The following is a 14,063-nucleotide window of genomic DNA, read 5'->3' as shown; positions in this document are numbered from 1 at the left end:
ATTGAAGGTACATGGATGTTGTATGTAAGTCTTTAATGTGGAGAATTTTTTTAAAAATTACCCCAAAAAAAGGGAGAGACCAGCCACCCTAACCTTGATGTGAGTGATCACCATGGCCATGATAACCCAGTCACATGATCACCCAGCAACTCCTACCAAGTCTCAGGAATGCAAAGCCACTCCTACCCAGTCAAATGACTGCCAAACCACACCCATCATCACATGACCTTCAAGCCACGCCCACAGAGTAATCACAAATTTTTTTAGAACCTATGCCTGCCCAGTATATATAATTCACATCGGGGTGGATTCCACTTACCTTCGTCACCGGTTCGTATCGTGATGTTTTGCGCACTCATATTCGCTCCCTCCACTCACCCGCATGTGTGTGTCCCCTCGTGCAATTTTGCTTCTGCACATACTCTGTATCTGAAACAGCCCAAAATATGGCTGAGGAGCTGATCAGCTGTGCTTCAGGCAAAAGAATAAAGTCAATATAAACCTGGGGGCAGGAGGGAGAGCCCTTTTACCAGCAGCAAAACAGAAAAAACATTCACAACAGTAAAAAAGTCACAAATAATTTTTTTAAAAGATGGCGGCATCCATGGACTGGCACAGGTCAATCCAGTTCAGTGATGTCACCAGAAAGTCACTACTGGTTTGGGCAATCCGGTCTGAACCAGGAGTAACCCACCCTGATTCACATATAAACTATAAGCAACATGAGTGACACAAATTCAGCAGAGCACAGAATTTCACTATAGATTTCATAGAATATTATAGGTATATTTTATTATCATTATCATCACCATTATCCCTTTCATCTGTAAGTTCAAGGTGATATAAATACCACGTCTATTCCAGATTTATTACAAGGTTATCTACGAGCGAATGATTACCTCACATTTATCCAGTAAACCTTGATGATTAAGTACATTTAATAACTATGTTACACTGGCTATCATGCTGTCGTTCACAAATAAAACAAATTCCTATTGAATGAAACAACATTTATTTATTTATTTATTTATTTATCTATCTATCTATCTATCTATTTATTCATTCATTCATTCATTCATTCATTCATTCATTCGATTTTTATGCCGCCCTTCTCCTTAGATTCAGGGCGGCTTACAACATGTTAGCAGTAGCACTTTTTAACAGAGCTAGGCTATTGCCCCCACAATCCGGGTCCTCATTTTACCCACCGCGGAAGGATGGAAGGCTGAGTCAACCTTGAGCCGGTAATGAGATTTGAACCGCTGACCTTCAGATCTACAGTCAGCTTCAGTGGCCTGCAGTACAGCAGTCTACCTGCTGAGCCACCCTGGCTTCTTCCTATGGATCCTACATTATAGCTTTCTGTAGTATTTTTGTGGACATAATACTTTCCAGATTAGGTTAAATACCAGGAGGCCTTATCATACCACATATCACAAACTAATTTTTTTTAATGTTTCTTCAGCTGAATTTTGCATCCCCTTTCTGGGTTACTCTCTTTTTCGTTGGCACATTTTAACAGCTCCCTGCTTACTGATGCCTAATTCGTACATGATGATGTTCCTTCTAGTAATTAGTTAGACCACCCGAAAAAGTACAAGTTGTCCTTGATTTACAACCGCAATAGAGCCCAAAATTTATGTTGCTAAGTGAGAAATTTGTTAAGTGAGTTTTGCCCCACTTTACAAATTTTCTTGCCACATTTGTTAGGGAATTACTGCAATTGTTAAGTTAGTTAAGTGAATCTAGCTTCTCTGGTGACTTTGCTTGTCAATGGAGAAGATTGCAAAAGGGACTCACATGACTGTGGCAGTCATATATATGAAACAGGTGTTAAGCATCTGAATATAAATTACATGACCACAGGGATGCTACAATGCTTCTAAGTGTGAAAAGTAGTGCTAAGTCACTTTTTTCAGTGCTGTTTTAACTTTGGTCACTAAATGAACTGTTATAAGTCAAGGACTACAGATAATGAGGAATTATGTTGCTAGTAGAGAAATGCCAATAGAAACAATGGAGAAAATCAGAGTGGGGATAGTAAAAGATGAAGTAAGTTCTTCTATCCTCCCCAAATGAAAATGCATAAATGTGGTGCTTTCCATGTGCTTTAAGAAATACATGGCCGGCGGCTTTAACCGCCGGCCGAAATTGCCCCCGGAGCTGGGGGATGCTGGCAGAAGCTCCATGGAGCTCCGAACTTCCGGTTTCCAGCGAAACCGGAAGTTTGGCTTTTGGCAGCGCACCAACCTGCATGCCGGGCTCGGGGGGGGGGGGAGATCCTGGATCGCCCTATGGCAGTCCAAACAGGACCTCCTCCTTGCCTGGCTGCATCCCGAAGCGAACACCCATCCACCCTCCACTATCATACATGTGTCTCAAAGAGGTCGCTTCAGGGCCGAAGAGGAATTTTTGGCGGCTTCCCCTTTAGAGGCAGCCGTTTTTTCCGCCTATTCCACACTGATGGTATGGATGGACTGGTTAGGGGGTGCGGCACCATGTAGATATTTGATTAATTTGGCTTCCCTCTGGTCACTGGGGTTTGGCAGGTTAGGGGCAGAAATGGGCAGTAGGAGCAACTGCGCGTTCTCCTTTTGGGCATCTTTTAAAAGGATGATGGACCGCCTCTCTCCATGAACTATAGGTTGGTACAACTTCGGGGATTGGAGAGAGGATGCCCATGGGACTCACCGGATCCAATTGCCCTCGGGGATTGGAGGGTGTGCTCCTCCCACACGCTGAAGGGCGTGGCTCGGATCCAGGTGAAGGTGGCTACCTTCACCTGGTTCAGCAAGGAGTTATGCCCAATGAGTTGCCCAGGAAGGTTTTGACAGGAATTTCCGCCCCGTTAGTTTTTGGCCTCTGCAGGTCCTTTGTTTACAGTTGAATTTAAATTATTTAAATATTTAAATTTACGTATTTAAAGTTACATTATTTAAATTTATGATAATTTAATAAAGTGACCCTATATTTAACCCATGCACTGTCTCAGCGTCTTTACTCCGCTTCCGGAGCAATTGCAATTCTATCATCCTGGAGTTTTGTAGCCATATTAACATATAAAAAGAAATCCAGTGATTACAAATATACTTCAAATATTGTGCAAAACAGTGTTGTGGAATTTGCAAAAACAATGACTATATCATGGAAGTGGATATGGTCCATTTCCATCCATGGCAACAGTGGAAATATTTTGAAATCATGAAACCATCATAAATGATCATTGGGGCAAAAATAGCAAATTCTAGAGCTAGTTCAAAATTATAGCAACTTCCATAGATCTCGGTTGCCTTCAAGTACTCAGCAGTTGAATCAGTTTAAAAAAAAAAAAAGAAAATGAATAAATTACCAAATTAATAGACACTGCAGTGCTGGAGTGAAAGACCACACAAATTAGAAAGGAGATTAATTAAAAAGGGAAAGAAAGGAGGGGAAAATATCAACATTCATTACATGTTGGGGAGATGGTAGCCTTAGAGGTTTACATTCATGGTACACTTGGAGGAAGATATTTGAAAGCCTCCAAACGCCCTTGTTTTAAACACAGATGCTCCCATTTCCTGTATCCCATGCAGAAATGTATGTGACATTTCCTAAATGCAATTGATATCTTGGCTTCTTTCTTTTGCCTATAGCCAGAGGAGCTGACAAATATTTTGGAAATTTGCAATGTTGTGTTTACCAGCATGTTTGCCCTGGAGATGATTTTGAAACTTGCCGCCTTTGGTCTATTTGATTACCTTCGCAACCCATACAACATTTATGACAGTATCATTGTCATCATCAGGTAATGACAATTCAAATCTCTATTGAATTGATAATGAAATGTTGCATAACAGCAGTGATAATAGCTAGCTTCTTGCCATCCAAATTAGAGTAGATCAAAGCTAAGTCGTATCTACTAATTGTATGTGTGTGCCCACATTGTGATAATTCATATTATTTTTAAAAAACAAATCTGTTTTGCCCAAGGATGAGGACTGAGATTGGCTAATGATTAGTAGTAATGAATTATGTTTACATCATTATTTTGAACTAGCCTTTTAAATTAATAGAGCATAATTACCCAAATTTATGTGTAGAGACAGGCAACCTGAAGATTTGATTTTATTTCAAATTTTGCCACCAGATTATCAGTTGTATTCAGGATAGTCTATGTTTACTTATTATTAGATTTTTTTATATCACCTTTACTATTTTTTATATATAAGGTGGTAAATTTATTTATCTATTTATTTATTTATTTATTATTCGATTTTTATGCCTCCCTTCTCCTTAGACTCAGGGCAGCTTACAACATGTTAGCAATAGCTCTTTTTAAACAGAGCTAGGCTATTGCCTCCACAATCCGGGTCCTCATTTTACCCACCTCGGAAGGATGGAAGGCTGAGTCAACCTTGAGCCGGTGATGAGATTTGAACCGCTGACCGTATTCCTTCCTTCCTTCCTTCCTTCCTTCCTTCCTTCCTTCCTCCCTCCCTCCCTCCCTCCTTCCTCCTTCCTTCCTTCCTCCTTCCTTCCTTCCTTCCTTCCTTCCTGTGTTGCAAGCTAGATTTTGGCTAGGAAAATTACTTTCAGCAGTGTTACCATTCTGCATGTATATCCTAACCAAGAAGTAGCCCTGCAAAGTAGTTTAAAGATTAGAATCCTCAGCATTTGTCAAGTAAAACTCAATTGTGGTTGCACTTCTTGCATCATGGAACCATCGTGGAGAAAAACACTGCCTTTGGGGCCCATAAACTTTCATATATTATATATTGGAAACCCTGTATGCCTAATACTTCCTCCTCCTATTTTCCTCAGAACAACAACCGTGTGAGGGGAGTTGGGCTGAAAGAGAGTGACCTGCCCATATATTTGAGCCATATATTTGCTCTATAAATGAATGTTGCCAAACGTGAAAGCAGGAATATCATGTTAAATCCTTACTAAATATTTTTCCAGTTTTATAGTGTTATATTACAGGATCAGCATAACAAATAATTTGTGCAAAATTGTAACTATAACTAAAGTAGTCCTTGTTTAATGACCATAATTGGGATCAGCAACTCTGTTGCTAAGCAACAGAGGTGTTATTTATTTATTGGAATTTGTCAAACAAATCCGACAACAAGAATGAGAGAATAAAAATACAATGACAGGGACGATAGGCACGCCCCTTAACATCTGTTAGGCGAGACATTACATGATTGAGACTCGTGATTTTACTGCCAGCTTCTCTATTGACCCTGCATGTCTGAAATTAGTTGTGAAGCTTGCGGATAGTGATCACATAACCATGGGATGCTGCGACCTCAGTAAATGCTCACTGATTGCAAAGCACACAAATCTCAGTCATGTAACTGTGGGGACAATGTGAGGGCCTCAAGTGCTAGATTATGTCATAAGACCTTTGTAACTTTAAACAATTGCTAAAGAGGACATTTGTTAAAGCGAGGTTTGTCTGTAAAGTGTAAAATCTTATTCCTAGATGTGGCATTCAGTTTCTATCTCTATTCAGAATTCCTATCTTTACAAACCTACAAAACTGTCTTAATCTATGATTAAACAATGGCATTTTGACTATTTCAGCTTCAACCACAACAACACAAGAGCACATAACAGATTCAAGCTTAATATTAACCGCTCCAAACTTGACTGTAAAAAATACGACTTTAATAATCGAGTCGTCGAAGTGTGGAACTCATTACCAGACTCCTAGTGTTATCCCAAAACCCCCAACATTTTACCCTTAGACTATCCACTGTTGACCTTTCCAGATTCCTAAGAGGTCAGTAAGGGAGATGCATAAGTGCACTAGAGTGCCTGCCATCCCCTGTCCTATTGTCTCTCCTATATTTCATATATTCTCCGTACTGAAGGAGCAGGTCCAGCAGTGCATCCTCTATAACCTTCATTGTGTATTATTTGTATTGGACAAAATAAATAAATAAAATAAATTTCCTCTGCATGTAGCCCCAGCCATCTGCTTAAATATATATAAAAAAGAATTAGATGGATTTTTTGTGATATAGATGCTACTTTGCTTGGCAGTCTTAATTGTTGATCAGACATGTACCTACATAGAAGAATCAATGGCATGCCATGGCAGGAAAGGACTTTGGAGACCTGATTCATTCCACTGCTCAGTGGAGGAACCTATTCTGTAGCATCCCAGATAGATGGCTGGCCAGCCTCATTTTCACCATTTCCAATTAAAGAGTGTCCAGAATTTCCCCCTAAGCAGTATTTTCCATTGTTGAAAAACTTTTACTGTTAGGAAACTTTTCCTGATATCCCACAGAAATCCATTTCCCCATAATTTAATTTCCGTAGTTTAAACCCATTATGGTGTCTTCGGGAACAACTCTGAAAAATTCTGCCCTGTTGTCTACATGACAGCCCTTCTGATGCTTGAAGACAGTGATCATGTCTCTGTAGACTCCTCTTCTCCAGACTAAATATACTTGATGCCTCCAACCATTTGTCTTACTTATTTTTTTCCCTTTCAGGACCCTAATTAACTTGGCTGCTTTCTCTGGACATGTTCCATTTGTCAATGTATTGTCTAAAATGCTGTGCTCAGAATTGAATGTATTGTGGTCCAATCAAAGCAGACTAGAGAGAAATAACTTCTCTTGATCTTGACACTATACTGAGGCAATGGACAGTTTTGCCTCTAGCCTCTTCACCTTCTCTTACAGGCAAGGCTGGGAGCCTGCACTTGCAGCATGTTTAATTATTGGCACCTTTAGAGAAAGAAATGAAGATAGCACAGCTACTGCAGGTCAAAAGAACAGTTCATATATGAACAGTAATGAAAACAAAAATAAATGCCTCTCCTCTAAGTTCATCCACAGCTCCTTGTGTTGAAGTTGCTTCAAATAGGTTGGCAACGAATGATGCTCCAGCGGGCAATAAATAGTGCAATGTGCATCAGTAATGTTCAGGGAACAGTAATCTGTGCTCTCCCTAATTCATCTTCCCTTTGATCATCTTTCTCTTTTATTCCTCCCTGCCAAAATCCTTTGCTGTTACTCTTTGTTCATTTAATGAACTTGCTTGTTCACCCTCTTTACTTCCTCAGAATCAGATATATCTATACACACACCCTTGTGCACGCATCCAGAAAAACTCACCTCCCATATATATATTCTTAAACAAAACCACACACAAACACACATCTTTTCAAAAGTATATTTACAAAAGACATTATGATCACAAATGCTTAAGTCAGATAATATCTTTTAAAAAAGTTTTATTTCTTGATTTAAATACATTAAAAAGAGAAAAACATATTGAAATATATATTTTTTGCAGATCGTTTCCCGTTTTGTATACAGTTGTTATTAATCCGAGTCTTCGGAGAGGGGCGGCATACAAATCCAAATAATAAATAAATAAATAAATAAATAAATCCTTATTTCAAATAAAGGTAAAAACAAAAAGAAAAAAAAATAACCATGCTAGAAGTTCCAATCTTTGTGTTGTTGTAAAATGTTTTACAACAACACAAAGATTGTAACTTCAGCCTGATGATGGTGACTGTGATTTCGCCGAAACGTCGCATAGACATGCAAAATATTATACAGGGCAAAACCCGAACTCAGAACAATCTACATACATATACCCGTGAAAATTTAAGAAAACAAATATATATATATATATATATATATATATATATATATATATATATATATATATATATAAATAACTAAGATTTTATATATATTCAACACAATACATAGATTTATGAAGAGAGATAAGGAAATAAATAATAATAAAAGAATAAAGAAGGATAATTATTTTCCAATAATTTTAAGATTTCCTGTCTACATTCAGATTATGTCATATTTTTATTAATATTGATTTTTTCTTCATTGCTTATTTGACCCCTATGACAATCATTAAGTATTGTACCACATGATTCTTGACAAATGTATCTTTTTCCTTTATGTATGCTGAGAGCATATGCACCAAGACAAATTCCTTGTGTGTCCAATCACACTTGGCCAATAAAATTGCTCTCCTATATCTCCTATACCTTTCTTCTATTCCTATATCTCTTCTTCTATTCTTTCATTGATATGTTCTATTACTATACCTTCTTTTCTATTATTTCTTAGATATATTTTACTATGAGTATCTCCTCTATAACCTTCTTCATGTATTTTACTATATGTGTGTGTGTGTGTATATATATATATACCCACAAAAACCCTCATTGTATATTGGAATAAATAAATAAATACATACACACGTACGTACGTACGTACATAAATAAAATAAAATAAAATAAAATAAAATAAAATAAAATAAAATAAAATAAAATAAAATAAAATAAAATAAAATAAAATAAAATAAAATAAAATAAAATAAAATAAAATAAAATAAAATAAAATAAAATAAAATAAAATAAAATAAAATAAAATAAAATAAAATAAAATAAAATAAAATAAAATAAAATAAAATAAAATAAAATAAAATAAAATAAAATAAATAAAATAAAATTCTATAATGTTTTAATTGTATCAGATTAGACCTTCCGGGTCTTCTGAATTTCTCACCTCTCATAAAATCAGTGACCTTTCTCGCTAGGGTTTATAGAAGATCAAAGAAGCCTTTGGATTATACCAGAAACAACTGAATTATAATTACCAATGCATTTGATGGAGAAATTCTACCTCTCTTATCCTCACAAATATTCTCATGCATAGAGTCTGCTTAGAACCTAAGCCTAATGAAAGATGACTGAATGAAATGGATTGTTTATTGAATCCCTTTTATTACTTTCCCAAACTCATTATGGTGTTAGCAGCTTCTCTCTCACTTTTGTGTGTATTCTTCTGATTGCATTTTTCTGCAGCATCTGGGAGATCATAGGCCAGGCTGATGGTGGCCTCTCAGTGCTGAGGACATTCCGGCTATTGAGGGTGCTGAAGCTGGTGAGATTCATGCCTGCCTTGAGGCGTCAACTTGTGGTACTGATGAAGACAATGGATAACGTAGCAACTTTCTGCATGCTCCTCATGCTCTTTATCTTTATCTTCAGGTAGGAAGATGAAATGCATGCTGAAGACAATGGACCTTGTATAGGATGTGGTTAGCTTTTCTTAATGGAAACAGAAAGATACCAAGGATCTAATAAGTGAACATGGTGGCACATGGAATATTAATATAGGGTGGGCTCATTTTCTAGCTTAAACACTGAGAAAGAAAAATGTCAATAAAGGCAAATTAAATCCCTGAGCCTAAACCTGATTTCCCCATCTTTATTTTTTATTTATTTGTTTGTTTTGTCAATACATAATGTAGGTTTCAGAGGATATAATCACACCGATAACACAACTACTCTCCAAAAAGACCTGAACTCTGTGTCTGAGTGGTCTGACACATGGCAACTCCAACTCTCAACTAGCAAATGCTCTCTCCTACACATTGGGGAGAAGAATCTGAACTTCAAATACGAACTGAATAATCAAATTATCACAGATAATTCCCACTCAGTTAAAGACCTCGGTATACTAATAATAAAAGATTTAAGTGCCAAAGCCCACTGCAACAACATAGCCAAGAAGGCTTCAAGAGTTGTAAACCTAATCCTTACTATGAGTATCTCCTCTATAACCTTCATCATGTATTTTACTGTGTGTGTGTGTGTGTGTATGTGTGTATATATATATATATATCATGGCTTTGATTTCCAGGGAACTGAGATTCTGGCGCGAGATGAAACCAAGGGAGGTCGCCTCCTAAAAGAAGCCTGGTTCTCCAACGAAAATTCTTTAAATAGACATATTGATATGCCATCAGCATACCAGGCTTTAAGGCACCAACAACGACTTAAAGGAGATAGGTCATTAGGATTGGATAAAGCCCCTAACAGAATTCTCCAGGTCAGGCATAGAAACCAGCTAAATGAGGGTGGAGCAACCCCTAGTGGGAAACAAGGGAACATACTGGAGCAACACGGAGGTAGAGGGGGAGGGGCACAATGCAGGTTTAACGCAGGGGACAAGGGGGGATTAGAACAGTGCAGACCTAGGACGAGGGCATGGGCAAAAAAATTGCAAGAGCAGACATGTACCACCATAGAAAGTAACAACGGTAATGGGTGGAAGGAAGTAATATCAAATACCTCTAAAGCATTGCCTCGTAACTCCACCTCCTCCCTTGGGGAGGGAAATAAGCAACAGACACGAGTAAAAGCGGTAGTTCCCCCTTTAACCAGCATGATTAAGCCTACAATTAGGCTTGCTGCAGAGGGGAGGGAAGGGTGTGGCCCAGTGACGCGGGCTATGAGCAGACTGAGTAATGCTTTATAAATGTGTTTGTCTCCCACGGCATTTTAAAACTCTGACGAAGTTAGCAGCACGCTAACGAAAGCTAAGTTGTTTTATTAAAGTTTTTTATGTTCCGGTGATCGAGATGGCTGCTGCCTCATCATTCACATATATATATATATATATATATATATATATATATATATATATATATATATACACACACACACACACACACACACACACACACACACTAAAACTCCCATTGTGTATTGGACAAAATAATAAATAAATAAATAAATAAATTAATAAACAAACAGTAAAATACATCAATAAAAGAATAGAAGATAAGGCATTAGGAATAATATGGAAGAAATAATCATTGAGAATAGTACATGGAGTTAGTAGAAACATAAGAGAGACATTAAGACGGGACGGAAGGCAAGCTGGTGCAATTCTGCATACCCCTTACTGACCTCTTAGGAATCTGGAGAGGTCACCTTGAGTGCTTTCCAGTTGTACAAACTCAAAGTCCCAGAATTTTCAACAATAGTTATGCTGACTGGAAATAGAGAGAATTCAACCTTATATATCTAGAAGTGCCCTAAACCAGTATTTCCCAACCTTGGCAACTTGAAGATATCTAGACTTCAACTCCCAGAATTCCCCAGCCAGCGAATGCTGTCTGGGGAATTCTGGGAGTTGAAGTCCAGATATCTTCAAGTTGCCAAGGTTGGGAAACACTGCCCTAAACCATCAGAACAGTTTTAAGTAGTAATGGGCTGATACCAGCTGCACCATTAATACATGTAGTTAGTATGTTTATTTATTTCATCTTCCAGAGTCTGGAAGATGTACAACAAAACAAAAACTCAAGGAAATAATAAAAAATAAAATAAAACCCTTACATAAGTGTTGTATCCTGAAATGGCTACCTTGTAACTCTGTAAATAGTTTGTTCCTCTTTCCAGCGCTGTCTGAGCCCAAGCAGGAAGTCGCTCCTGATTGGCTCAGACGCGGCCGGCTCTAGCTTTGGCGGGAACCGCAAAAGTATAAATGAAGCGGTTTCTCCAGGCAGAGTCAGTCGGTACTCGCTGAATTGTCACTTTACCTTGCTGAGCTGTCACTTGTTCTCTGAGCTGAATAAAAGTACCGATTGCTCAAAACCCTGTCTCTGGGTCTACTTCACTGGCGACGAACGAACGGAAGAAACTTCGCGTGCAACATGGACAAAATCCAGATCGGCCAGGCTCCGGAACTCTTCGATCCCGAGAAAATGACATGGGACGAGTACATGGCCACCTTCGAGATCTTCCTCGAGGCGGCGGGAATGCCGGACGCCGGAGCCGATCGCAGACGGGCTATTTTTCTCAACTACTGCGGCGCAGAGATCCGTAGACTTGCCCAAACTCTCACCGAACCAGAACAAGCAAGAACCACAGCGTGGGACGTACTTCAACAGAAACTAGCGAGCCATTTCAAACCAACCAGACCAGCCATGGTTTACCGGCATCAATTCCACATGATGGCTCAGAGAGAAACCGAGTCGATCAGCCAATTTACAACGCGGCTTCGAACGGTACTTGCTCAATGCAAGTTTAAAGACCCGGAAGCTCGCCTCACCGACGCCTTGGTTTTCGGCATGAAGAGCAACACAGTGAGAAATAAACTCCTCACCGAAGAAGAGCCGACTCTACAAACCGTAATTAAATTAGCGCAGACCGCGGAAGCAGCCGACGCAGCGGCAAGAGAATTAAAAGAGCACGGAAGGCGAGAAATCATTGCCAAAATCGACGCCGAGTCTCCCAGCGCCGTGGGAACAGACGACCTCAGCCAGCCAACTAGCAACGGGGACAACTGCCTCCTCCTGCAAGACCAGCCGAGACACCCTAGAGCTACTCACCCAGCCCCCTGCGCGGGCTGCCGGGGAAATCACCAGCGCCATCGATGCCCCTTCCGAGACGCTACTTGCCGCCGTTGCAACCGGAGAGGCCACATCGCCATCGCATGCAGGGCAACGGCACCAGAAGAAACTTTTGCCACACAACAATACCAGCGACCTCAAAACCACCCCCCCCAATCGCGAGAAAGGAGACCGTTCCGCAACTCGGGTCAAAGGAACTACTCAACCGCTAACCGCGACTACACTAGAGGTAACTCTCAATTTTCCGTGAATAACACGGCAACCAAAAAGGGGGCTAAAATTGTTATCTCATTGTTACTAAATAACCAGCCTTGCTCAATGGAGCTGGATACGGGCTCGAGATATACCATCATGCCCTGGGAAAAATTTAAGCTATATATGCCTAATGTGTCTAAGGCTGACCTAACTCAAACCTCTTTGGTGATCAGAGACTTCCAAGGGGGGGTAATCTCGGTCCTGGGAACAGCAAATGTACCTATTGCATTTAAGAATGTTAAATGTACCCTTCCCATGCTTATTGTGACAGGGGCCAAACACTCCCTGCTGGGTCTAGCGTGGATGGAACCGTTGGGGATCGAAATTTCGGGTGTGTGTAATGTAAACTGTGATAATATGCCTAACTTTGTGAAAGAGTTCCCTGAAGTGTTCAGCCCCACCTTGGGATTGTATAAGGGACCTCCTATATCTTTCTCTATTGACCCCAAGGTCCCACCGGTTAGACTGAAACCTCGCAGGGTCCCCCTTCCGCTTCTCCCCAAGCTAGACATACAGCTGGACAAACTCATTAGTCAAGGTATTTTGGTCCCTGTGGAACAGGGGCCATGGGAAACTCCCATAGTGACACCCCTGAAGCCAGATGGCTCCTTAAGAGTTTGCGCTGATTACAAATCAACCCTGAATAAGGCACTCCAACACCACCCCTACCCCATCCCGGTTGTACAACAACTCTTACACTCCCTGGGGGAGGGGAAAAGGTTCGCAAAGATCGACCTGGCGCAGGCTTACCAGCAACTTCCGGTCGATGAACAAACAGCAAACGCTCAAACGATTGTAACGCACAGGGGGGCTTTCAAATGCACGAGGTTACAGTTTGGGGTAAGCATAGCCCCAGGAATATTCCAGAGCATCATGGAACGCCTATTGTCAGGGGTAAATGGGGCAATTCCATATTTTGATGACATCTTAATTGCAGGGGAAAACCAGGAACAAGTGAACAAAAGAATAAGGGAAGTACTTAAGAGGCTACAGGACAAAGGGTTACGAATCAAGCCTGATAAATGTGTCTGGGGAACTAACAGTATTGAATTCCTTGGGTATAAAATAGATAAAGAAGGTATCCACCCCACAACAGAGAAGCTGAGAGCAATTAGAGAAGCCCCAGAGCCACGAGATAAGAATGAGTTGCAGGCATTTTTGGGCCTCCTTAATTTTTATTCCGTTTTTTTAAAGCAGAAGGCAACAGTAGCAGAGCCTCTCCATCGTTTACTCCAGAAGGAAGCCCGCTGGACATGGGGGAAAACTGAACGTGAAGCTTTTTCTCAAATAAAAAATTTATTAACTTCGAAAAGTGTAGTAGTCCAATATAGTGCTTCACTACCCATTAGGCTCACCTGCGACGCTTCGCCGTACGGCATAGGAGGAGTCTTAGCTCACGTTCTACCTAATAAGACAGAGGCCCCAATAGCATTTTTTTCAAGAACCATGACCAGCACAGAGAGGAATTATAGCCAGTTAGACAAGGAGGCTCTAGCATTAGTGGCAGGGATGAAGAAGTTTCACAATTACATTTTTGGAAGAAGCTTTGAGCTAGTCACTGACCACAAACCCCTACTAGGCCTGCTAGCCCCCAACAAGCCCACTCCACCTTTTATGTCTCC

The 14,063-nt window shown here is 40.0% G+C and overlaps 1 protein-coding gene across 1 annotated transcript in view; it reads left to right on the top strand.

The window, feature by feature from the left end:
• The window catches only part of CACNA1I (calcium voltage-gated channel subunit alpha1 I), a 495,583-nt gene that overhangs the window by 397,234 nt on the left and 84,286 nt on the right, over positions 1 to 14,063 (top strand). Inside the window, exons 11-12 of the mRNA XM_070754808.1 lie at positions 3,636 to 3,787; positions 8,846 to 9,031. Of these exons, the coding sequence (XP_070610909.1) occupies positions 3,636 to 3,787; positions 8,846 to 9,031 (338 nt within the window). The remainder of the gene's footprint in view (positions 1 to 3,635; positions 3,788 to 8,845; positions 9,032 to 14,063) is intronic.

This window comes from Erythrolamprus reginae, chromosome 6 (genome assembly GCF_031021105.1).
Source record: "Erythrolamprus reginae isolate rEryReg1 chromosome 6, rEryReg1.hap1, whole genome shotgun sequence".
NCBI lineage: Eukaryota > Metazoa > Chordata > Lepidosauria > Squamata > Dipsadidae > Erythrolamprus > Erythrolamprus reginae.
Note: the sequence above shows the minus strand (reverse complement) of the source record. Positions and strands in the feature narration are given on the sequence as shown.